Raw genomic sequence first — 26,616 nt, 5'->3', positions numbered from 1 at the left:
AGTCAAATGGAATTAAAGTTAAATTGCTTTAGTGGCTACAGTACCTGAAAGCAAAGAATAACTAATTAAAATTTCTTATAAGTAGAGATCATGCTGTACTCTGATGTGACTGCGTTAAACAGCCCAAATGTCTTTGCCTTTTGAGGGGGAAAAAACCAACCAGATTAAATGGCATCAGTTCTTGTCACTTGCATAACTGTTTAAAGTGTGTGCGTGTCATGTATCTCCATAAAAACACACATGGAATGTCTGGTTTTCCCGGATCCTTGGACAATGTATTTGAGTCATGAAAAGAAATGCTGTGGGCTTGATTCCCTATTTAGGTGTAAATAAGAATAACCATTGAACTCAATTTAATTATACTAGTGTGAAACTGATATCAAAGGTTGAAGATAAATCAATTTGATTATGGCAGTGCAGAACTGGTATGAGACTTGGACTATCCATCTTTTTTCATGTAAGAAGTTTAAATCTGAAATATAATTGTATACTAGGTGTAGAATGACAATACTTCACAGTGGATTTTTTGTAATGAGGAAATAAGACTTTTTATGCAAATATAAGATATAATGGCAAATTAAACAGAAATTCATATACTTAAAATACTACAATGTGAGAAATTTTCAGAAATACTTCAGACAGATATATTTGAATTTAAGGTGACTAGGTAATGGTTGTAAACACTTTGCATCATGCTGTGAACAAACTGCCTGCGAGTAGCTATAATAGACAATTTGGTATCACCGTGCTCATTCTCTCAGAATAGATTGTGGATAAGTGGAAACAATATAAGCGATTTAAAATAAGTGTAGCTTTAAAATGCAATGCTTTTTAAGTAAGCACAATATACATGGGTGCTTTTTTTCATTAAATGTGATGCTTACTTTGTCTTCATCACTTTGTTGTCCAGTTCTGGGTGCATGCCAGCCAGTAACTGAGCTGTTAAGACCTTGCTTAACATTTTTCAGGTATGACTGTCATTCTTTCTGTGAACAATGCCTACTGTCTAATGCCTTGAGCTGCTGAGAGCCGTCAACTCCCATTTTCATCACTGAGAACTGAATGTTCAGCACCTTCTAGCATTAAATCTCTAGAGAACAGAGGGTTCTAGAAGCTCCCTAAGTAGTGAGATACTGTTGCAAATTAATGAAGAAGACATCTTAAAGATACATTTGTCATAACAGTTATTTTTGTGGAAAAGTAGAAAGGGTTCTGCTGTTTGTGCCAGGTTCCTGCGTGGTGATTAGATGAGGATTACTGATAAAAAACATTTGTTTCTTTCCTCAAACTAGTTGTCATCTATGAAGGAGTGGATTAAGAGGCATTAACAGACAGAGTACTTGCTGAACTTTGAAGGAAGTGTTTCATGACAGAATTACATTTCTGGAATTTTTGCAGATACGCTAAATGCACCTGTAATCTGTATTTCCTTTCTCTTTCCAGCATGATTTTTCTTTGCTTAAGGCATCCTTTGTTGGATTCTGATTAGAAACTGCATGACCTGTTATTGCCAAATTAAGAGATAATTGAGTAGTGAGAAGAAGCAGTAGTAGGCTGATGGGAAGGAAGCTTGTCCAGTGTACTAGGCACTATCCTAAAATTAGTGAAGTTAATTCAGTTCTTGACTAGGTCAAGAACTGATTTACCATATGTTGAGAGCACACTGTTGTGACAGCAGAAGGGAAGCATGAGGTGTTTGGATGTAGCAGTGATGAGGGCATAGAATGTAGTTAAATATGCATTAGAAACAGATGAGCTTACAGGTAAATACTATATGTTGTAGCAGTTGATATGTTTTTATTACAACATGAAAACTTTGTTTTAAATTTGGTATATTTAAAATTAGATGTGGAGGTTTTAAATAATTTCTTAATTGAAACCAAATTAAATGCCATGGGGGAAAATGCAAGAAAGGCATCTTGGAAATAGAACAAGTTATTAAAAAGGCATAGAGAATTAAAGAATGCTGTTGCTTCATTTCACCTTTGCAGAGAATTAGAGGAAATAGTCTGTATGACTTCAGTTATTCTAGCCTTTCTCAAAGAAAAGCACTTTCTATATCCATAGTAATAATGAAATTATGGGGAATTATTCCAAATAATGAAATATAGGCATATTTGAAGATTCATATTATCATTATTAATTCAGAGAACTAAAATTTAATAATTACCAAAATGAAAAGCTGTCTAAATTCTCCACTGTTTTAGGATAATGCTGAGTTAAGTGCACTTATTTGTACACAGAAGTTTAAATTAATTGTATAGGGCTTTAAATAAAACAATTTCATAGTAATTTGTAAAACTACATTTCCTTTCAGGTGACAGCTTTAAGCATTACAGAGAAAATGTTTCTAAACTCCATAAATAGTATAAATGGCATTTTCAGGTCTCTCCTCATATTGGTTCTTGTTGTCTGAACTCACAGCTCGGTTATCTTTAGAGTTGTATCCAACTGAACATTTTAAAGTAGAGACAGCTTTAAAAAACAGAAGGACAATTAAACATCCTCTCATCAAGTTTGGTATGGAACTATTTTTTATTCTTTACAGCTCAGAACACAGAAGCCACATAAAGTTAGATGAGATGCCCCAGGTCATACTCAAATCTGGGGACAGATTCAGGAGTTACACAGAAAGCTCATTAAAGGGTCTGTGCTCTCTCACCATTATTCCAAATTTGTTTCTTTCTCACAAATAAAAAAAAGAAAAAACATAAAATAAAACACACCAATTTATTAATTGAGTCTGTCCATATTTGCAGAATTCTACTGAGAAAATGATGGTAAAAATACTGTATTTTTACTATGACCAGCCTAGGAGGAAAATCACAGGATTTTTCATAGATTCATGACAAACAAACATAATATCTTCAAAGGGCTTATGGCAGATACAGAACGCACCTAGTCCTGTTCATTCACTAGTACATGGGATGTAATAAAGAGAATCTGAAACCAAATATTTATGTGTGGAAGAAATGGTTACAACCCAGAGATTTTTTTTTTTCTCCCCTTTTCCATAACACCTTATTTTATGAGGTTCCCCCAGTATACAAGTTTAATATAACCTGTCATTGATGCAGTGAAATGTTCTCCAGCGTACTAATGTAGCTGGTTACTCAAACATAATAAAGAAGGAAACTGCACTGGGTTCTCACACATTTCGTATTATATATGTAATTTGTTTATTGTAGTGAGCTGGTTATGTTTTAATAGGTCAAACTGCTTGCTCTTATGGGAATATGATGGAGGATTCTGTACAGAGAAAATACAGAGTTCATAATTCATGCGCATATTAAAAGCATGGTTTTAGTCTGTTTGTATTCTAAAAGTGTCTGGCATGTGATTGCACATTATTTCCAAGAAAACTTACTTCCTGGTGATGTATTCCTATCACCTGATTTAGGTATCAAAAGGAACAAGACAAAAGTTACTATGCCCAATTTACACTCTTTTTTAGCAGACATGAGTCTTGACATAAACTTCAAGTTTAGACTGTATTTAGAGAATTTGTGATTATCAACATAATTCTAACGCTCATGGAAATTCCAATAGATAGTGAACACTGTAAAGTAATTGAATCTAAGTGCTTCAGATGAATCTCAGACACTTTAGCTCGTATAAACGTGCATTTAAAAAATGTGGACACCAAGTTAGCAGTCTGCTGAAAAGCTTGATTTTCCATCAGTCCCTTGGCAAGGGCAGGAGGTTATTGGGATAATCAAGTTGGTCTTGTGGGTAGCCAGTGAGGCCTTACAGTTTCCCAGGTGACCTTGGTCCTGTAATGCACCATAAAGAACTGACTTTCTCCATTAATAGTTTGTTTCTGAGAGCTGGAAAGGTGACTTGTAATACAGTTGCTTTTTCCTGATTTTTCCGTAATGACATTCTGGACAAGCAGATGATGTCCTTTGATTCAGTGTGACCTTGTATGTTTCAGTGATTCTAGGATGCTTTAAGAGAAACTAAATGAAATTAGAAACATCCTGTGTACTTACATTTTCATATCTTATATATGTTTCATAAATCACATGACAAATTCTAATATTAATTAAATATACATGTGGGTACGTATCTTTTGGTCATTTCTCTTTTCAGTTAAACCTATGTATGTTAAAAAGTTAGACTTACACCTGCCTATAACAAGTGCAAGAGAATGGAGAATATGGATGCTTCTAAAGGTTTTTATTCCCTAAATTAGGGTTTTTCTCTCCATAGTGGCATTGGGCTCAAATGCTAAGCTTGCTGTATTTGGGACTTTAACAATAGAAGTCTTATGTCTTCTTGCATTCTCCTGGCATATCCATTCCAATTAGAATGTATAATTTTACAGCAAGATGTATTACGAGGAATTTTTAAAGTCTTACTCAAAGTAAGCTTGTTAAAGCATGGTTGTGTGAAGTTTGAACATCATTATATTTAGGATTTTTGTGTCAGCTGTTTTGACTTCTATCAGAAGTTACTAAATTTTATCCTTTTATCCCTCTGCTAGCTGTGTAACTGCATGGTTTCCAGGCAGGAATCTTTTCTTGATTTGAAGATGTCAGAAATGAAGAATATTCTGTTCCTTTAATAGTTTATCCCAGTGTGTGATTGACTTCATTGTAAAAAACAAGCATATTTGAATTTCTCTGGGTTCTGTTTCAAATTCCAGCTTCCTCTGCTAGACAAGAGAGCTCTTTCATACAAGATAGGTTCCTTCAATCTATCAGTTTTAAATCTGATAAGTGAAGCAAATTAAGTTAATCATTATCACGTATCACCTCTGTCCACAGTCTCTTTGCTCTCTTCAGTGTACTACTAAAAAGCTAGAAACAAGGTTATTCCATGTTACTCTCATATTTGTCTACCTACTGAAATACAAAAGGATTAGGTACTGTACTGGGAATTCATTTTGAGTTGTCTGGGATAATATCTACATTGTTTTCAGATGCAGTGATTTTGAGCACAAACTCATCAATTCTCCAGTCATCCTTCTCCCTGTTATTGCATATAGTTCCGTAACACATTTGGTCCTGATCATTAAGTGACCTAGCAGGGCTCAATCCTGTCCACATGGTTTTTAACCATATTTGTCTCTGTGCTATCTGCAGAAATTGTCAAGCAGCTGATCACTGCTGATGAAAATGTGACTAATACTGGCCACTGTATTGGTCTCTAGAGGAATCCCTTATGGGGGTCACCATTCAGGAGTGATTCCCCATTGATGTTTATCATTATATTGCTTGATAGCTATTACTGACTTGTGGTGTATGTTCTGTTGATATTCAGTGCTACTTGGGAAAAAAAAAAATCATTCACTAGCTAGCATAAATCAATTTATCCTATTCCTCCATAGTTTATTCTAGTAACTGAACTTTTCATCTTGAAGGGTTTCTCCAACAAGATTTGTTTTCCAGAAAAAAACATACTGATTGGCATGATTTATACATTCATATTATCTGTCAAATGAATCCGGTACCAGCTTTTCTATTGCCTAACAATATGCTACAGGTACTGTAGATACCTGGATCACTCCGTTTCCTTTGTCATGATAGAGGCACTCTAACAGTCTATATAATTTCCAGAATTCACATCAATATGTTTAGGCCACAGAGTTCTTCAGTCTGTCATAAGTTAACAACACAGCATAGTGCCAGACATTAACATCTCTAAGAGGACTAGCTTTATGCAAGGATGGATACTGGTACTGTCTGTGTGCGTCTGGGAGTGAGTTGAGAAAAAAATGGGTCTGAACACTGCTAAAAGCTTCCTGGACAGGCCTAGATGACTTCTACCAAGAAGGTTTTTTACTCTGGTAGAAGATTATTTGATTCCTAAAATCCAGAGGTGCAGAGAATAACACTCTTCATTGTTTCTGAGTAAAAAATACCAAAGGCAAACTGGAAAACAAGATTTTTTTAAGCCCCAAAGTTTTCATAATACAAAGATGTTCTCTTGAATGTATTCTGAACCTTCCAATTAGAAAGGTCACAGATATCTCTAGAAGATTGGTACCTGGTTTAAATTAGGAGACAAGTGGAAATGAAGAGTATTTTTCTAATGTCAGGAGAAAAAAAAAGGGGAAGTGCATGGAGCAGTCCCCAGGGATTTGAAAAGAGCCTGCGGTTGAGTGTGATTTCACCAGTATTTCACTCTGGCTAGACAAACAAGCCAACATTAAGCAAACTGACCCTGGTAAAGTAGTTGAGGCTTGGAAAAGGGCGATCAAATTGATATCTGTTAGCAGAAAGTAGCTAATGTGGGTCTATTACTGTTTGGGAAGGCAGCAGTGTTCTGCATGTCCAGTCATAGAATCATAGAATGGTTTGGATTGGAAGAGACCTTAAAGATGATCTAGTCCCACCCCCCTGCCATGGGCAGGGACACCTTCCACCAGCCCAGGTTGCTCACAGCCCCGTCCAACCTGGCCTTGAACCCTGCCAGGGAGGGGGCAGCCACAGCTGCTCTGGGAAACCTCTGCCAGTGCCTCACCACCCTCACAGGGAAGAATGTCTTCCTTAGATCTCATCTAAATCTTCCTTCTTTCAGTTTAAAAGAGTTACCCCTCATCCTATCCCTACATTCCCTGATCACGAGTCCCTCCCCCCCCTTTTCTGCAGCCCCTTTCAGTACTGGGAGGCCGCTCTAAGGTCTCCCCGGAGCCTTCTCTTCTCCGGGCTGAACACCCCCAACTCTCTCAGCCTGTCCTCACAGGGGAGGTGCTCCAGCCCCTGAGCATCTTCATGGCCTCCTCTACCCACTCAAGCAGGTCCGTGTCCTTCTGATGTTGGTGCCCCCAGAGCTGGACACAGCACTGCAGGAGGGGTCTCACCAGAGTAGAGGGGGAGGATCCCCTTCCTCGCCCTGCTGGCCACACTGCTCTCAGTGCAGCCCAGGACATGGTTGGCTTTCTGGGCTGGAAGTGCACATTGCTGGCTCACAGTCAGTTTTCCATCCACTTATACCCCCAAGTCCTTCTCCGCAGGGCTGCTCTCAATACACTCATTACTCAGCCTGTATCTGCTTGGGTACCAATCTGAGCTTGTCCCAACTCATGTGCAGGGCCTTGCACTTGGCCTTGTTGAACTTCATGAGGTTTTTGGTGAAATGCTAGAAAAGCTAAAGTGAAGGTGGAAAGGACAAACTCTGTAGGAGAAGGTCTGAGGAAATGGGGGTTTTGTCTTGCTGAGGAATGACATTAACTTTCCTAGATGCTCTTACTGGCACTTCAATAAACAGGAGAGCATGTGAAATTTCCCTGTAGAACTGCACATATCAAAGAAATAGAAACTACAAATTAATAATTCCTCAGGAGTACTAAACAATGGAAGGAAGAAGAAAGGACACCTCCTGTTTGCACCAAAAAGAGGAGGATTATGTAGCTATTGCCAAAACCCCTAAAGTTTACATTAATTTCTTGGGATTAAGGCAGATTGAAGTAATAGCGTTTCAGCAAAGAAAAAGATGTTTCAATATTATTTGAAAAGGCAAACTAAGTAGGAGGGATATTAGGTCTGTTGCATGCTCAGGAAAGTAGTGTCTCTTGTAACACAGAAAGAGAAGAAATTTCATCAACAGTTCATTGAAAGGAATGACTAATGTAACTCAGTTGACAAGCAATAAATTAGGAAGGAGTCTGAAATATAACGTTCACAGACAAAATAAAATGTATGGAAAGATGTCATGGTTTCAGCCCAGCCAGCAACAAAGCACCACGTGGCCACTCATTCACTCCTCCCCCACAGTGCAATGAGGAGGAGAATCAGAAGAAAAAGTTAAATCCTCATGGGTTGAGATAAAGAGATTTTAATAGGACAACACAAGCAGAGAAGAAACATTAATGATAATACTAATAAAAGAATATGTAAAGCGAGTGATGCACAAAGCAGTTGTTCACCCCCCGGAACCCAACACTCAGCCCCTTTCCAAGCCATGATCCACGGTCCCCCCAGCCAGCACCCCCAGCTATGAGCATGACACCATATGTTATCAAATACCCCCTTAGCTAGTTCGAGTCAGCTGTCCTGGCTGTAGCCCCTTCCAGTTTCTTGTGAAAATTAACTCTATCCCAGCTGAACCCCGGACAGAGGCCAAGACCATCCACTTTTCATAAAGTTTAAATAACTGTTCTTTAGCAAACATAGAACAAAAGAAGACAAAACAGTAAGTGTCTATATATATACACATAATGGGCACTTTTCATTATGTATATCTTGATTTCCCATGAATCTGCATAAAGTACAGAGCAATGGACAGCTTATGGCACCCAACAAGAGAGATTTCTGTTTCCCTGGGCTCAGAAAATTACACCATTATCCACAGAATTTGAACCTGACAGTGTGACTACTATGTAGATTACTTGACAGAAAGCACTGAAAAGTGCTGCTAGTACATTGTTGTAGTGCTGCATTACTTCAGATAACACATGGAAGATTCATGCCCATTGCATAATGAATTAGAGGGAACAGGTCAGTGCAGTACAGGGACTAGAGACTAAATGCAAGGATAGGGACTGGGGTAGGGATAGGATGGCTATTTCAAGTTCTTAAGAAAAGTTGCAGTTAGTCAGGTATAGGTTTATGGCTGTGTGTTGAGCAGTGATGTTGATATGATCTCTAGGGACCCTACGCAGTGAAGCTTTTAAGCCTGGGCTGAACTTGAAATATATTTGAAAGTTCCACTGCCTAAATGAGATTTAAATATGTGACTATGCATTTTGCTCAAACCTGATAGAAGATTGAGTCAGGTCCTTAATTAACTAATGTAAAAGGTCTTTGGAATTCTGATGTGATGTTTTAAGAGGAATTATATGGCAGAACAACGTGAGAGTAGCGTTGCAGGTCAATCAGCACAGCAGATGCCAGCTTCTCTCATTAACAAACTTCAGGTTTTATAGCCATTTTATAATAAAGAATTAGTCAAGAGAAAGCACATAAATTTTTGAGAATGAATTTGAATTGTGCCTTGCAAATACTAGCAAAATAACCCATCTGAACTGCTCTTAAGACATTGGCACCATATACTTTATTATCATTAGAGTGTTTCTTATGGCAATAACTTCATCCAGGAAGAATTTCAAGAGTAGTTGCGTTATCTATTGAAAAGCAATTTTTTACTTTCTATTGAGGCAGGATAGTTTTACGGATAACTCTGAAGTTTACTCAGAAGGCTATTTCAATCGTCCGTAGATCTTATGATATTATGTTACCTACTTTCATTTCAAATTCACAGCATAAGAAAGAAAAAGAATGACATAAATTGGATGTTAGAATAGTTCTGAAGATAGACATCAGAAGAATTCAAGAGTAAGAAGAGAACTCAGCATTATTTGTTATTTTCCATCCTAAAGTAAAAAGAGAACAAAGCATCAAAAGCATCAGTAGTGAGAGAGAGCTCAAAGCCAGGACTATATATCATAGCATATAAAACAAGTGAGTTGGCACCACCAAAAGGTCTAAAGTCTTAGTCTGTGGTTTAAAGTCATTGATATTGCAGTCAGAAAGATTCTTTACACTATGGAAAATAAGATGAAGAGCTATATGCATTTGTTGTAATAGACATTTTAGGTTTTACCTACTAGTAGCATTTTGGTACTCACTTGGGTGAATACATCTTCATGATGCTGAGAGAATTCAAGTCCTCTGATAGAATGTTATAGTTTGGGATCTTGCACTTTTTTTAAGCACTCGTGGAAATAAAGTCTGTGAAAGTAGGGTAGGATCAGATGCATGTAGTTTATCATCATGTGTTTAAATTGATTGAATGCAATCATATTCCATGAAGGAAAGTGTGTTCCGGTCTAATAACTTTAAATCATCATTCAGTCTGTAATGGAATTTTATTTGGTATTATGCAGAATTACATTAATTGCAAAATTTTGAGGTATAGTGAAGCTAAGCTTTCATACAGAATTTCTTCCCTTAATGCAGTGGAAAATAAGTAAATGCATTTATTCACATTGTATTTGGGCGATGGTAATTATTTACAAGTTAAAGTACAAAAGGATATTTAACACTTCTATATAATGGTTCCAGTTATTTGAAATTTAAAGGGTAAATAGAAAAAATTCTGAGGTCTCATTTGGTAGTCAAAAAGATTTACTCCACTTATAGAAGTAGAGAAAAAGCATATTGAGCATATTGTTGCCATATGATTTTCATTTGCACCTGGATGTACTGTAGCATTTCCTGGGATATCAAATCTGTTTCTCTGCCAGCTCTAGAATTTTATTTGGTGGCATATTTTTATAGTTATTTATCCATAAAATATCACTGAATAAATCAGCAGCCATGGTGAAATTCTGCAGTGATTGAAATGTGATTAGTTACATGAGGATTTCTTTTTTTATTCCTAAACTTATTTTTCCTCTTTTTGAGTCTCTGCCTTTCTTGTATCTGTTTTCTTATTTCCCTATTATTTGTTCCCTCCTGCTTCTGTTTGACCTCATGTTGACCTAAAGGAAACTGTGTTTTAGTCCATAGGATTTCATTGCTCTTATAGTATTAGTTCCAAGATATGTTATAAACATTCTGGTTGCAGGCTACAGCCGAGGTGCACAACACAGGGAAGACAGCGTAGTTCTGTAGCACAATAAACACTTTTTTTTTTTCTTCCCTAAACCACATAGGAGTTTGAGGCCATATCTCTTGATATAAAATGTAGTGTAACCTCCTCTTATATATGTGTGTGAGTATATATGTATCTGTGTATACAGAGAGAGTTGTATATAGGTACACATACGTATTTATATCACAAGTTATAATGATAAGTAAGATCTTAATTTCAGTCTGCAAATGGAGAGTTAGTCTTGTGGTTGTTTGGTTTTCCCATATGGTGCTTGCTATCAGTCTATCATAGTTCCCTTTTGGCTAACGAAACATGCAATTTCACTGAAATGGACCAAAGCTAGTGAAAGCTGCATTTTAGTAAGAGCCTGAGAGCAGCTAGACAACATTGTTCCTGGGGCAGATTCCCCATTTGGTGTCACTCTCCCTAATAAACTTACATCAACAAAGGACTGTTCTGTGTAAAATCATATGTGGAGTCCTTTTTGCGCAGTAGTTACTACAGGTATCTAAGGTCTGTGGTTCCATTCTGATCCCAAGTGCTGCCCCTTCGGTGTCACTCCTGCTTTGGTCCTGTTGGAAGTTGTGGGATTTTGGAGAAGGGTTGTGTTGGCAAGTTGCAGGAGTGATGCAGGAAACACTTCAGGCTGAAAGGATTACGTAGCTTTGCTGAAAAGATAGAGTTTCTGTCCAGTCTGATTTAAGGATCAAGTAATACTCTTAGCTGCACTCAGTCTTGTTTCTTTTGATCTTACTTTCCACATATAACATACAGAGATTTGTCATATAGCAGTTGATTTTTATTAATGTGAAAAGTTGTCTTACAGAAAAATACATGCTCAAGCTTTCTTGCAGTAGGGCAGAGCATGCAAACCCTGAAGTTGTTTGGAAAATGAAATTGCTTACTTTAAAGGAGGGAGCATTAGGTGGAAGGGCCATTCTCCTGCAGTGTCATCTAAAACCACCCTGTGTTTACATTTTTCCTTGGTTATATGACATCCACATAAAAGGAGTACAAAAGATAAAGTGGAACAGTGAATGATGCTGGAAGGATCATTAACTTTTCAGGTGGTATTCTTTTGTTAAATACAGCGTCTTTCGAAAAATGTGCCATATGCATGGCTCAGCCCCAAATCTTCCAGCAGTCTAATACTGGCAAGGGAGGGCATCTGTAGCCCCATGGGAAGCAGGCTGTGGAGATTTCCTTTTCTCCTCTTTGTTGGTTTTTATTTCCATTTCCTTTTCCTCTCTTTTCCTCGGTCATTTAACGCCATTCTACACAACAGAGGGGAGCATCTGGCCCCAAGTAAACACCCAATAAAATAAGTGGGGGAAGTTCACAGCTCCCTTGGTGCTATTGCGTCTGTCTGTCTGGTTGTGGACTCAACAAGATAACCATGCATCAATTTACATTGTCCAGGCTATCTTCACAACCAGAAGTGCTTGAAACCTTATTTTAATAGAAGCTTAGATTCTGGAGAATACTGTAAAATCTCTCCAAAGGCTCCAAATCAGCAATTCCATCTGTGTTTCTGCAAATGTAGAGGAACAATGCCCCAGCTGATTATGCAAACAGAATGAAAATAGTTATTTTAAAAGTGCATAAAATCAATACTTTGGGGAAAACAAGTCAGCTGTGTTTATACTCAGCATATAGCAGACATTTTGTTTCTTTGTCTGAAAAAATCATAGGAAAGCAAGAATCGCAAGTGAAATAAAACAGCCGATTATACAGTGCAGCAGAGGGGACTGGAACATCAGATGCCTCAGCAAAGGCTTAGAGCATTTTAGGTTCCTTTTGAGAGAATATAAATTATATTGAGGTTGATATATTTCTACGTTGTTTGAAGTCAAAGCCAAATATTCTCAGCACAGAGGGAATAACTCACATCCCATTGCTGATCATGGAAAGTATATAACTAAATCCATGTCTGTGGTGCTGAAAATTTCCTCCTAAATGCTGTCTCTTTTGGACTGATGGGATTTTTTGCAAGTATTGGTATGAAGGGGTGTGTATATAAATATATATAAACGCGCTTCTCGTACAGTCAGGATATATTGCTTGTATACTTATTATTCTAAAAACAGGAAACAAAAGCATCTGTGAAACAGGGCTGAAAGGGAACAATTTGTAGGCCTACAGGTTAAATTGGATTAAACTTCATCTTTCAGTAAATGCCATGTTATTTATTCAGTGTTTCTCTGGGGAATTTCCCTACCCCCTACACTTTATAGAGAGTAGTGATGTTTCTTAATTAAAAAATCAAACAAACATGGAATAGAGACTGCCCCACACAGCCGTTCTCTTGTGGGAATAGGAGGCACACTGATTTTCTCAGACAGTTTCTAGGCCTGTTGGACAGAGGCCACAAAGGAGAGGAAAAGCTCTCTCTGGGGAAGTCAAGTGTACATCACGCAACGATGCCAGGACTCTTCTCTGTGGCATTACAGTTGCTTCAGTGCCATCTACTAGCTACTCCTCTTTGGTAGGGTGGAGTTCCTGGACATGGTGAGGAAGGTCATTGATCATCTCATCAGAAGTATCTTTTGGGTAGATTTCTGTTTATTAATTCACCCATGAATATATCAGAGAAAGAAGTTTCTTGTGTCCTCTTTTTTTCCATTCTTTCCACCCAGAGCTGGAAAATTTCTGAGGTTCTGCAGCTTTATTTTACTGTAGCTGAGGATACTGTGCAGCAAATCTTTATCCTTTCCCATGGCTTGTCAGCTAAATAGTTTAGAAAGACTTAAATATATTTCTACATCTTTAAATTAATATTGTAGCCCAAAAATGTTGAAAATTTATTTTGATTTCTCTACAGTTAAGGCAAAGCAAAACATTTCTTAAAAATAATTTTGTGAGTTTTTCATATATTTCTACAAATACATGTGAAACATGTTGGTGCACTACTTGAAAACTCTTTGCGGTTGGACTCCACCAGTGCTTTGGTTGCTGTTATTTCATTTGGAAGGTATTAACAATTTTAATTTTTCTCATACTTACCTGATTTACAGTTTGAGTAATAATAGAAACTCTGGCATGTTCAAGTTCATGCAACTGTCACTTAAATCTCTTCAGTGTCAGGTTCATTGCTCTCTCTCTTACTTCTCTGTGGAACAGCAAAATGTACTCTGGAGGCCATTGTTAAAAAATGGATTCTGCTATAGATTCACTTTGTAGAAGTACACACAAGGATAATGCTGGCTGTTTTCAGACTATCCTACTACGTCACCAGTGATTCCTCAGGATATTTTAGCAGCATCCTCATTTCCAGTGGATGACTGACTTTGGAGCCATAAAGCTCTTGGGTCAGTGACTGTAAACTTTGGTTCTGTAGCAGGGGCCAAATGCATCAGTGACACAAGTCATTAGCAACATTTGAAAGAAGCAGATAGGAAAGTTCCTTCTAACATGCCATTGTGTGTATTTGTACTTGCATATTTGTGCAGTTGATACATGGTTTTCTCCTGGCTTAAAATTAACTGATATTGTCTCCATCCCTTCCTAAATATAGCATTCTCTTCTCAAGTGTCTTGTCTGGAAAAAACCTCATTTTGTCTCTTTTTAAAATGCAGTCTTGGTCTCAGCCATTACTTATGGCTGGGCACACTCTAGTTAGAGCACGTGAAAGAACATCAGCAGTGACAATGTAAATGGGACAGACTCCTTGGGAATACACTGGGGATTAGATGTTCAAAAGAATGAAGCACTGCTCTCTTCCCATCTGGCCACTTCATATTACTGCCTGTTTGGGACCAGTACTTGTGAAATATGGTTTGCAAAATCAAGTATTAATGTAATTTGTTTTGTTCATAACAGCTAGAGTAAACCTGGAAAGGTTTTAGTTGTGCAGAGTCACAGTAGGAACAAGCATGGAATGACTGAGAGAAACACTCTCTGCCAAGGTTGACAACTTTCTGATTGGTTAGTTTTAAAAAGCTAAGAAAATCTAATCTAAGGTTTAGATTGAACTCAATAACTTTCAAAATTCCAGTTCTGGCATGAAAAAGTAGAATTTTATTGGTGATAGAGCATTTACAGCAATATGAAAACATCTTTCATATTGTTATATTTCAATATATTTACATTTTCTCCATCCTTTGTATTTTCAGTAAACAGTTTTTAGGGTACAGATTATGCAGGTTAATCATAATACCAAGTGAAGGATTTGTAAATTACTGGTTTGATTATGTTTTACAGAGCTAAAACAAGGAGATCAGTAAACATTCCACCCTAACCCTGTGTCATGATGGGGCATTAACTAATTCCCATTATCCACCCTGCAATTTTGGTGAAGTTCCAGCTGAACTACTGATTTTGAATACGTTATTTCCTCTAAAAGAAGCCAAACCAGAAGTCAAGATTTCAACATTTTTAGCTATAAACAAGTTTAACTCCAGCTCCCTATGTAAATCTCATGTCTTGGATTAGGTCTCCAGAAAAGGTACTCTCAGGAGAGCCTAGCAATGGTTTCCCTCTGGTGTAGCTGATCCAGGCTGGAGCTCTGTCCATGCAGGGTGACGACACCAGTGATGTAATGGCTGTTGCATGTTTTGTTCCCGATGGAAGAGATGCTGTTTCTTCAACTGTGCTTGTTTTCATTGTTCTTTCAGAAAAATGTGTCCATTCTCCCAAATGGCAAGGAAAGCTACCTTATACCTCTGTGAAACCAGGCACCTTTTGTTTTGTACCGTTCTCCAGTTGCCTCAGCTTTGTGCTGAGCTCTGGAATTCCATTGTGGGTACACTAAAGCTCTAGCGGGGTTGCCCAAGATACGGCATACTTAATCACCCTCACCATTTATCGCCCGTATTGTTCCGTGTGGCCAGGTAGGAGCAATGCAGGCTTCAGGTGCCCCGCTCCAGTGACTGTCAGAGGTCAGCAGCTCCTAACTGGTCAGCTGGCAGAATGTCCCATTCGTCACCACTGGTATGTAATGGACATGCTGACAAATAGATCTAGGTATAAAATTGTTCTCAGCAGTCAACCTGCTGGCCTTAAACCTTAATCAATGGTCGGAAGTTTTCACTTCTACCAGCTACCACCAAACAGGTGCCTGGAGTAGAAAAAAAACTTAAAATTAGGCATACTGTAATTTCTGAAATTGCTAGTGCTGGAATGGGCACCCAGCTGGAAAGCAGCTGCTTCTCAGATTTCTCACCCCCATTCCATTTTATCATGAATTATATTTATCCCTTCCACCTTCTGATTTTAATGAAGACAAATAAAAGTTCAGTTCTTCAAATAACAGGGGGGACTTTTTCAATCCTTTTTAGGGACTTCATCCCAATAGCCTATCCATGTCCAGAGGTGAAGGAGAATATGTATTTATAGCATCAATTTGAGTTTTTACTTTAGTTTTTCTGTGCAATTCAGTTTGATAAAACAGATATTTTTTATTTCTGTGGCAACTTTGAAGTTACAGAACATCACATCCTGTTACTCCACACTGTATTAACTGACTTACAATGACAGTAATTTAACCACCATTGTAAATGGATAAAAAATTTTAATTAAGTATCCCTTGCTAAATTTTCATTTGAGAAACTATATTCAGCCTATTTCATTCCTTCTGTATTTTCTTTTAGATTTTTTTTTTATTATTATGCTTACTAGCTCATGTCTATTGTGAACACTTTCTGGAAAAGCATTTACATTGAAGTCTTGGCCTTAGTGAAATCACTGGACGTTTCAACTTTGACTTAAGTGGTATCAGGTTTTAATTGTGATGCATTCAGCAACAGAAGAAAATTTGTTGTACCTGTCAATGAGATACACTACTTAGAAAAATCAAGGTTAACTTATTTGAGTAATTGTTCTCATGTATGTAATCTCATATTTTCTCTATTAGGCTTTGCATAACAATTCAGATAGCTGAGAACACACTGTAATTTCTTGTATATGCTCTGACAGCTAAGAATGTCAGCTTGAAATGACATGGGATAATCCTAACGCTGAGATTAGAGCAACTACACATAGTTTGCATAATCATTTCCAGACAGAGGAAAGGTTTGAAGGACAAGGATGAAAAAATCCAAACCTACAAGCAAAACTCTGTGTTTCAGGTACCTGTACTATTAGGATTTGTGTTCATGCAGCAGAGCTCTGTGTCAGAACAGTAATAACACGTGTTTGATCAGACCCAAATTTTGCAAACTCATTGTAAATCTTAAGAATGGGAGATGCTGTCTAAAGGAGCTACTACTGTTACTTTTACTCAGGACAGCATCCATGCTAGCAATGTTGGATCATTTTAACCAATGGGTTGAATGAACGCATGTCTTAGTAACATGATCGAACACTGTTTTTACCTGGGCTGTTGTTTTAAAAGATACTCTGAACTTCTGAATAATAGCTCAAACACCTTTATTCTAGCATGAATAGATGGAGGAAATAACTCCCATATAAACCAACAATTTTGTGAATGCTGGAGTAAGCATATGTGGGTCAGTGTGTACTGTTTATTGTACATGCAAAGCAAATATCCTGTCCTCCCTTTCTGACCATATCAGTGCATGGGGAAGATGGCTATGAATTATGAATTTCCATGTGATGCCCATTGGTCTTCGAACTGCCAGGCATAGGCACCATCTAGGAGACAGGACTATTCATATCATCTTGTCACTCTTAACACACCCGTGCAGTCTGAACCACAAACTGACCCCTGTTGATGTGATTTGGCTACACTTCTGTGGAGTAGACAAACAGTGCAATGGAATCCAGGGACCCTGATTTACAGTACTTTCTTTAAGTTCCTAGTTAATCATTCTTATTTACATTAATCACATTCATCGGCAGAACCCAAGGTTGCCTCCTGGCTTATATGCATTCCTGTTCCTGACAACAGAACAAAAAAGTATCTGCTCTGAAAAAATAATGTTTTAAGTATGTTGATACTTAATACAAATAGTTGCAAAACTTGACTGTTAGAATGAAAACTGTTTTTCAAATCAATGGCTCACGCATTACTGTAAAATATATTGATTAAAAACAAAGCATAATGTTAGTCATTTAGTCAGTAGAGTGATGCAATACTGAAATAAATTTATCCTTTGACTTTTGCATTAACCTTTTATTGACTGCTTGCATACTCATAATTAACACACACTTTAGCTAGCTTGGTTAATTTTAGCATCATGATCAGTGTCCTCTAATGTAGCTGACACCCTGATCATCAAAATGTCAGTGCAGCCCGGGGGGCCATAGCCAGGCAACTGTCTGTCTCAGTGAATGTACACCTGCCCATGGTGAAATTAGCCACCATCCAAGGGAAAGTGTCCTGTGTTGTCATACAAATAGTCATACAGTCATACAAATGTTTGTCATGTCTTAGTTGAACTTATATTAAATATTCAGCTCCTGGTAAATATTAATGAGCAAAGTCCACTTGGAAAAAATAGGCAAAAAGGGGATCAAAAACCTGTGAAGTTTACAGGGGAGGGGTAGTGAGAATGTGCACTGCAAGAGTGACTAAGTGTTCCTTAAAAATGGGCTTTTTGAATTGAAAATGGCACAAGATTGTTTTAACAAGAAAGTAGGGACTGTTGAGTTTTGTGCATTCTGCACATCTTTAGACAAATCATCCTTTTTATAATATGTTGGTGAACATGTATTATCAAGGTGTTGGAGCTGAATTGCTCTGAAATATATCATGGCAGATTTTCTGTTCTCCTGCTGCACATAAAGTATGAAAGGTGCTTCTTGATTTGTCATCTGTTCCGTATCTCTGAGCATGTGTTATTTCCACTCTTAACACATCTCGTGCATAAAATATACACAGATTAGATCGACTCTCTTTTGGAGATTTGACTTTATTAACTCAAATAATAGGTTTTAATTGATATATAATATTTTAATTATAATACTATAAATCTTGGTAGTTTCCCATTGCCACCGTACTTTGGTGATTGCAGTGTTCCCCAGACGGAGCCTCGTAAATTCTTTTGTAGCTGGGAAAATACAGAATTTCTGTTTATCCTGAGTTATCATTGCTAACTAATGTTAGCTATCTTTTCCCAAATACAAAGAATTTTAAATAATTCTGTGCAATTCTTTAAGTGTCTTCACTTGTTTTACTTCAGTTAAAAATGTTGCTATCCTTTTGCAGGATCTTCAGGTCTGTTACTCTGCTACAAATTAATTAGGAACAATTTTTCCCACAGAAATTCAGTAAAATCAATAGTAATATACTCATCTGGAAAGGACTGTTCTTGCACCCTAACTCTGGGTCAGAAGGTACATATTTGGATGACTGCATTCAAGCTTGTGGATGCCAGTCGGGTGAATTGCTTGGTGGACTGCGGGGCACAGCAATGACTGCTTAAAGCCTGGGCCCATAGCTTTACATATGAGCAACTTGGCTTGACTTTGATGTCAGCGGATCCAGCGCAGGGATTGTACCTTTGGTCAAAATAGGTGACTCGTAAACTGTAAAAAAGTAATGTTCACTGCTGTTCTTGCTCGTGATAAAAAGTAAATGTGGTGGTTTAGGCCCTGCCGGGACCTGAGACCACGTTGACGTTGTCCCTCCCCCACCTTCGGACACAAGTAGGGCACAAACCCCGGGTTAAAATAAGAAGAAATTTAATACAACAGTGTGATAAACAATCTGAACAACAACAGTAGCGATAACAACAATAAACAGTAATAACAGTAAACAAGACAAAAGATATACAGAGAAATACCGCAATGGTTACAGACAGCCCCGTGCTCCCCATCACCAAAGCCACAAAGGAAAAAGTTCCTGCGCTGCTGCGCCAGACCTGACTGAATAACCCAGCTGGAGATCCCTTCCCCCTCTCTGCGGGGGAAACTTAACCCTATCCTAGCTGAACCGGAACAGTAAAGCAATAGAAATCCTGGCCAGAAAGGCAAAGGAGCTGTGAGATTGCGGAACTTGGATGGTTACAGCATTACTTTCCTCTTTTTTATACTTTTGCAGTACCCTGATGCATTTCTGTCATCAGACTTGCACAGGAAGTCCAAGGACCTGACACACTGTCATTCCCCGAATCTCTCGCATGGAATATGATATGGCTAAACCGGGTGCATGATTGCCTGGAACTTAAGGCACATGCTTAGCTGTGGGGTGACCTTTCAGAGATGGCTCTGCTGGTAAGAAAAAGAGAGAAGGGAAAGTAGCAACTGGAATAGTTGCTCATGGGCTGCCCAGTCACTGTGCCTGCTGCACATTTACAGCAACACAAATGCCGAGACCCCAAATGTGAGGGAAAAGTCAGTCAATCCATTTGTGTGCAAGAGCAAGGGAAAAAAAGACATGAAAAAAAGGGCTCTGAAATGGTGAAGAAGCTAAAAGTTGCTATGTTTTTTCTCTCGGTGAAAACCATGTTGTTAATAGCAGATGTGTGAGAGAGAGAATGTTTATTATTATAAGTTGAGACTTGCAGACCACATAACATGTCTGCAGTATTTACTGGCTGAGCTTCTTGATTTGTCATCTGCAATAATCTCTACATGGTTAATTTATCCACTTCTAGATTGAAATGCTTAAACTGGAATATCTTATACTACCCAGCAAATTGAGCGTATTATTTTGTGCCAAGACAGAAAATAAAGCAAGATTTTAAAAGCCTCATAGAGTTATGCTGTAATTAGTTTCAGCTTCTCCTGCATATTAATTTTCTCCTGTTCTTTTATATAATTTGGGAAATATCTTCAGAACACGATGGCACAATCAGTTAAGTACCTCTCAGAACTCATACACTAAACTGCATTTGCTCTAACAACTATTATAAAGCAGGCGGCAAAACAAATCCTCTGTTATTCTGTACAGTGCAGCTTATCAATGCAAACAGTTTAATATTTATGCTAAGAGGATTGTCACAAGTAGCTTCTGTTCCTTTAATTCTTGTTTTAAATAAATAATGAGAACATTTAAACACATTACTCTTCCCAGGGCCCTGAGGTCGGCTAATCTTATTATTTATGAAGTGATGTGCTACATAATAGTACTTAGTGCATGTTAACAGATGCTATTATCAGGGGCTGATGTGGAGAGCTGAAGATATATTGGAATGTTATGTGTTAATACTGTCCTTGTAGTGTAATGTACGATGGATTGAGTGCCCAGGATGCTGGTGCGGCAATTAACCACACACCAACATGGGTGTAAAGCTGAAGTATGTTTTCTTATGGGGATTACACTGCCATTAATAATTCCCAAGAGAAGAAGACATCTTTCATTTGGAAACAGTCTCTTCCAGAAGGCTGACGGTGTAGACAAGGAAGCTGCATGTGTCAGTATTTTCAGAGTTCATTTTACAGAGATAAAAGACACATATATGTTTAAAAGATCTTTAAAATTGTTACAACAATTATGTGCTTTATCAAACATGAATTTTTAAAAATGTCTTACAAGAGATAAAAGTGTATTTCTAAAATTTGCTTGTTATCTCTTTGAAGAACTACGTAGACCTGCAGCATATACCAAAATTGTAGTCATGCTTAGCATTTTCATTGTCTTTCCCCATTGGAAACATTAGCTAATTAATCAGCAACATGCAAATTGTTTGAGGGGAGGAGAAAAGAGAGGGGGAGAAATCCTCCTTAAACTGTGACAATTTTTTTGATGCAGCATGTTGTATTACAGCCTAATCTTAAGAGATGCGATGGTTGCCACTTATAAAACTTTCCTCTGAGGGCTGCAGTTCAGTTGAATATTATAATTAGACTTCACTAGTATTGATGAATAATCCATTTAATAAAAAACACTGTAATTTAAACGTTTTCTCTGGGGACTAACATACACTAACCTCTTAATTTAATTTTATTGAAGTTTTGCCCACCTATTCATCATTGGAAGTTGTTATTAACCTTCATTTCCATTTATCTTTATAGAATTTTCTCTTTTTATATTGCCTTTTTTAGAGCTAAGCAGGTTGATACACTTGTAAATCTTCAGATTCTACAAAGGTAGTCCAGCTTCTTTAATATTGTTTAATCTATCCCCCCTGACCTTAATGCAGTAAATTCAATTTAATCTTTCTCAATAATCTAGTAATACATTGGAAACTGGCAAACATTTAAATCTGATAATGGTTTAATCACATACTTTAAATAACAGCTGAGATAATGAAAAAATAATTCACCATATAAAGGTACACTAACTGAGTTTTCTCTGTGATTGGCTTTTTGAGAAATCCCTGTAGAAAATACAAAGCCTACAACAGAAGTCAACTTCACTGGAAATGAGCAATCCATTTGGTCAGAAGATGTGGTATTTCTTTTTTATTATAATCTTTCCTTTAAATTAATGCACAAATGTGTCCTCACTGAGTATTCAGTTTCTTGATACAGTTTTAGTTAAGTAGTTCATCTACTTACCTTTCTTTTCAGATGCCAGTCAGAAGCAGCGGAGAGCTTGCCAGAAGACCAGAAACCAGAATGCCATCCCTTCTGGACAGATGATGAATGTAGTATGCCTCTGCCATATGATCTTGAAGAAGTAATTGCTAATCTACAAAATCTTGTTCAGTGGGTAGAATAACAAGTGACCTTCTAGCCTAGAATTATTGATGCCCATCATTTGGAGAGAAGCCTGTTAGTTTAACATAAATCTTTTCAGCTTTATGATCCCTTGATCATGTGTTATTTTATGTGTCAATGCAGATTTTACTGGTCTTCACACGGTACCCTTGTTACTGTCTCAAATTAAAAAAGACAAGGCCCCAAATCTACAGAAACAGGTGGCTTTTAAGACCTGAAGGCCGGAATACCAGCCTCAGTTCTTTCCTCCTCCACTCTAATTCCCACTAACCCTACAGCCCATGAATAACTGTGTTTTCACAAGCTCCCTTGACATCTAAATTTCAGTTTCCGTGAGTGCCTAGAACTACCTCTGCCTTGGCAGGTCTGAGCAACATCAGGCCTAGCTCACACCTGTGACAAAGCAGAATCCATGATCAGGGCATCCTAAGGAGAGGCCAGCTTGGGGTGAGTCTGATGGATATGTTTAGAGTGTAGCTGTGACTTCATCCACTAGGCAGGAGATAGTGTAGAAAGTCCTTAATGTAATGGCTCCTCGTTAGAGCATTTGTTAGATGAGGAACTCTGAAGGAGCATCCTGACATAGATCCCAAGACTTCTTGCTGTTTCTCATCACGGCAGTTGAGTAGAACTGGGAGAGATACATGGTGTGAATCCTATTCTGATGCCAGGTTTCCCAGTGCATTGTCTAAAGAGCTGATGAACCTAAGGGTTTCCATTTAGGGGTCATGTTGCTGGCAGATTAGATTTAGCTTGTGTGATACTTGGCGTTGCAGCATCTGTGTTGATCTACTGAGGTCTATGAGAACAAAACCTGAAAACTATGAGAAATGAAGCTGTTTGTGATCTGTTTTGTAGTAACATGCTATAAAAAGAACGACTCTATGTTGGACAACACAGGGGTCTCTTGAATAAGAGAGAGATTTTTCATTTGGTTAAGTTGCTATTTTAACTTGAGCTGGTGTACACCTTTTCCTTTGCCATAAAAAGCAGAAGAAAATCATATTCTGGTGCAACAGCACTTAAGTCTGTATTACCACTACAGAAGAAATCAGTAAGACTCAGAGCTTGACATTGCCACCAAGAAATGAATATACCTCCTGTGTTAATCTTCTGTTTAAAGTCACTGTGGAGGCCAGGCTTACCCAGAGCAACTGTACTGGCAAAGCACTCTGAGTGCGGGTGAGGCTTGTACTGCTGAAAATTGTACTTTTGACAGTATAACATATGCCAGACCTCCCTGGAGCTAAAGAAACTGTGCCAGCAAAAATTCAGTTTTAGTGGTATAGAACTGTGTCCACACCTACCAACGTTTGCCAGGACAATTATACCAAGTAGAGATTGTACCTCTTAACACCTTTGACATAGCTATGCCAGCAAAAGTATAAAGACCTGCATCAAGCATTTTCACTGTGGTCCTGGAGTTCTGCAAAAACTGTTAGCCACCCTGTATACTGTAAAGACTCTCTAAATTATTATTTAAAGTAAGTTTGATTATATTATAACCTTGACCCATACAGTTACCGATTGTCTCTTGTGCCACAGATTTCTTAACATTTGGAAATACTCTGTTATGAGCATAGCTTTTTCTTTCCTGCACTAGCTAAAGCTGGCTTTACCAGTGGGCAAATAGGATATGTTTGGATTAATACCACACTAAATACTGTTTGCTTTAGAGATCACTTAAAGAAAAGCTACCTGAAGATGTGGGAATTCTGCTTTTGAAAAGGCAGTTCTCACAGGAACAGATATTACTTTGGAAATGAGCAAGATTAATTCAAACAAGCTAATGATGTAACACTGTTAACAGCATTTGAGTGGGTGGTTTGTTTATGCTGTTACTTTATGATTATTTTGTGTTTAATTAAGCACTGCTAGAAACCATGGAGATCACAGTATTGAAATGACTCTGACAGCCATAAAAAGTAGAGCAGGCACATCAATGTTGTAGTTCATAGCTGAAGTGGAGACATAGCTATTAAAAAAATGATTGGCAAATAATTATTTCCAGCAGTAGTAAAAAAACCCCACTGGGTTCACTCTTGTATTAGGAGAGTGCTGGCAGCAATAATAGAATTTTTAAAAACACATGATTCTAGGGCTTGTCTATGCTGAAGATTTAGACTAGGGAATTAGCTGAAGTAGTACTAGCTTCAGTGCCGTCAGAGAGCACTCATTTAATCTGTGGATGGCAATGACATAGATAAATGAACACCTTTGGAATGGGTAAGACCTAGGATTCACTGGCAAAATACAAATAATCAAGTGGTTAAAGAGGATTAATGCTCTGTGTTGCAATCCAGTCTCACATCATCTAAATCGGTGTAACTTGGTTGAGTTCAGTTGAAATACAGAAGTATAAGAAGATTTCGTATCTCCAAAGCCCCCAGGATTTGTTAGCAAAGACATGAGTAAGGTGGTTGGAACTGTTTGAAGCATGTAGTAATACCAAATGGAACCCCAAAAGGAGAATGTGTTTAAAGGTAAATATCTATTAAAAAACTGAGATATCAAGTGTAAATTATTGTTGTGTTTGGATTACATACTAGAAGTAGACAAATACTTAAATGTTTATTTTATTCAAATAGTTATGATTTAGTTATGTTGCAATGATACTTTAGCAATCCACTTCTATTCCAGCATCAGACAAACTGTTTCCCTTTAGGATGAGCTGAAAGACACAGCCTCTAATGGATGTTCTGTGTATAGCAACTATTTGCCAAGTCTGGATGCTCCAGAGGCATGAGGACCAAGGTCAGGGGTTTTTTCAGGAAAGAGGTGAGAGCATAAATTAGCTTCTAACATTAGATTCAGTGATTCTTTTTAAATGGTGAAGTTCACGACTTTGCTTACATTTACTTTTCATCAGCCACGAAAGAATTAAGGTAAAATGGTTCCCTTGCACATGTGCATCAGGCTAAATGGATTACAGAAGATACAGATCTGTTTGCCTGTCTGCACTTGCCTTTAGACAATATTCATCAATTTTACAAAAGCTACTGACTAAACATGGAACCAATACAAATTAAACGCTCGAGGCAAGGGCTTTCTTTGAAAAATCTGATACAGGGTTGGTTTTACACTGATAGAAGGAAAACGTTGGCAGAAAATGAAAAACTTATTGTTTCTGTAATTTGGGGGATGAAAGGTAAAGGCCTTTTCTAAGTATTTGATAGGAAACTGCTGTGTTATGCAATGTAATTAGAAATGTTTTTATAATGCTTTATTCATATCTCCATGTATGAAAATATTTTATCCTGTAGGTCCTTTCTTCTTTTTAAAAGGTTATGTAAATAAAAAATATTAACCTCAATGCAGTAAATTTTAAAGGCTTCATGCTTATGCTCCAACATACGACATTGTGATGGTCTAAAATGTACATAAGAATGCCATGGGTAATCACCGACTGGAAACTGTCCAGGATGGGTAACATGCAACATAATAAATATCCAAATCAGTTTTCTTATCATCCAGATACAGTTTTAGTTTCACTGGTAACGATGCAAGATGCGCTTTAAAATCATGCTGGACTTCTTAATGCTGTGGGACAGATTCAGGAATTCCAGTGCCATAACAAAAAAAAAAAAGAAATCAAAAGAATACTAAAATCTATCATGAAAGATAGCTAAAATATTGTAGTGTGTTGAGTGGGCATTGCTCCTTTCTCAGTTATTGTAGTGCCACTCCATTAGTCCTGTGTCATGCAGTGGAATTTGGGCTAATGCGACAGAGATTAAACTAGCCCAGGAGCTGATGTCTAAGCTGGGATGAGAGGAGGGGAATAGAGATGAGAGGAGATGAAATGCACATGAGATGCAAGGGATGTGCTTTCTGAAGGCCACAACTTTAGTCACTGAACTCATATGGGAGTCATTGAGCAGTAACTCGTACAGTGCAGGTTAGGATTTCTGCCTTAATTGTTGCCACGTGGTGTGTAGTTAATGTTGGCTCCTAACCCCCCCTCATGCCTCCAACAGCTGGACCTCAGCTTTTTGCTTGGAGCTGACCACTGTTGTCTTGCACCAAGGTTACAGGGTTGGGAGGTGTGGTTGTTCCGCTGTAGCAACAGGCATGAGAAACCCTGATCTCCAGCTTCAACCTCCACCTCTGTCCTACTACACCTCCACAGACTGAGTACCTCCACTCCACATCAGTTTCCCATTTGAGATGCAAGTTGCTGCAGCTTATCTTCTGAACAATCCCACTGGGATGGTGAACTGCTATGGGGAAGGGCCAGAGAAACAAACAGAACACTGTTCGCAATGACATTCCTTGTCCAAAAAAAGACAACCACTACACTCCCCACAGCAGGGTGAAAAGCTCAGCCCTACACTAACCTAGCATTAGAGAGTGGGATCTGTTAGGCAGTGATGAAAGACTCGGGCAAAACCAGCACCATTCAGTGTTTCTGAGGACTGAGGACTCCCCACCTGCCCGCTTCTGGCTGTCACCTCACCCCACCTGAAAGGGCAGAGGCAATCCTGAATAGAACCACTGTTCTCTTCTTTTTCCATTCCAAACTGAGACTCATCACCTTCAGTGTGGCTGGGCTTGCATCTTAATTTCCAT

At 38.0% G+C, this 26,616-nt stretch overlaps 1 protein-coding gene across 1 annotated transcript in view; it reads left to right on the top strand.

The window, feature by feature from the left end:
- Nucleotides 1–25,554, top strand: part of FTO (FTO alpha-ketoglutarate dependent dioxygenase) — a 259,221-nt gene extending 233,667 nt beyond the window's left edge. Inside the window, exon 9 of the mRNA XM_074913378.1 lies at nt 21,898–25,554. Coding sequence (XP_074769479.1) covers nt 21,898–22,048 — 151 coding nt within the window. The 3' untranslated portion in view covers nt 22,049–25,554. The remainder of the gene's footprint in view (nt 1–21,897) is intronic.
- Nucleotides 25,555–26,616: the final 1,062 nt, after the last annotated feature.

The sequence above is a fragment of the Athene noctua genome, chromosome 9, assembly GCF_965140245.1.
Source record: "Athene noctua chromosome 9, bAthNoc1.hap1.1, whole genome shotgun sequence".
Taxonomy (NCBI): domain Eukaryota; kingdom Metazoa; phylum Chordata; class Aves; order Strigiformes; family Strigidae; genus Athene; species Athene noctua.
Note: the sequence above shows the minus strand (reverse complement) of the source record. Positions and strands in the feature narration are given on the sequence as shown.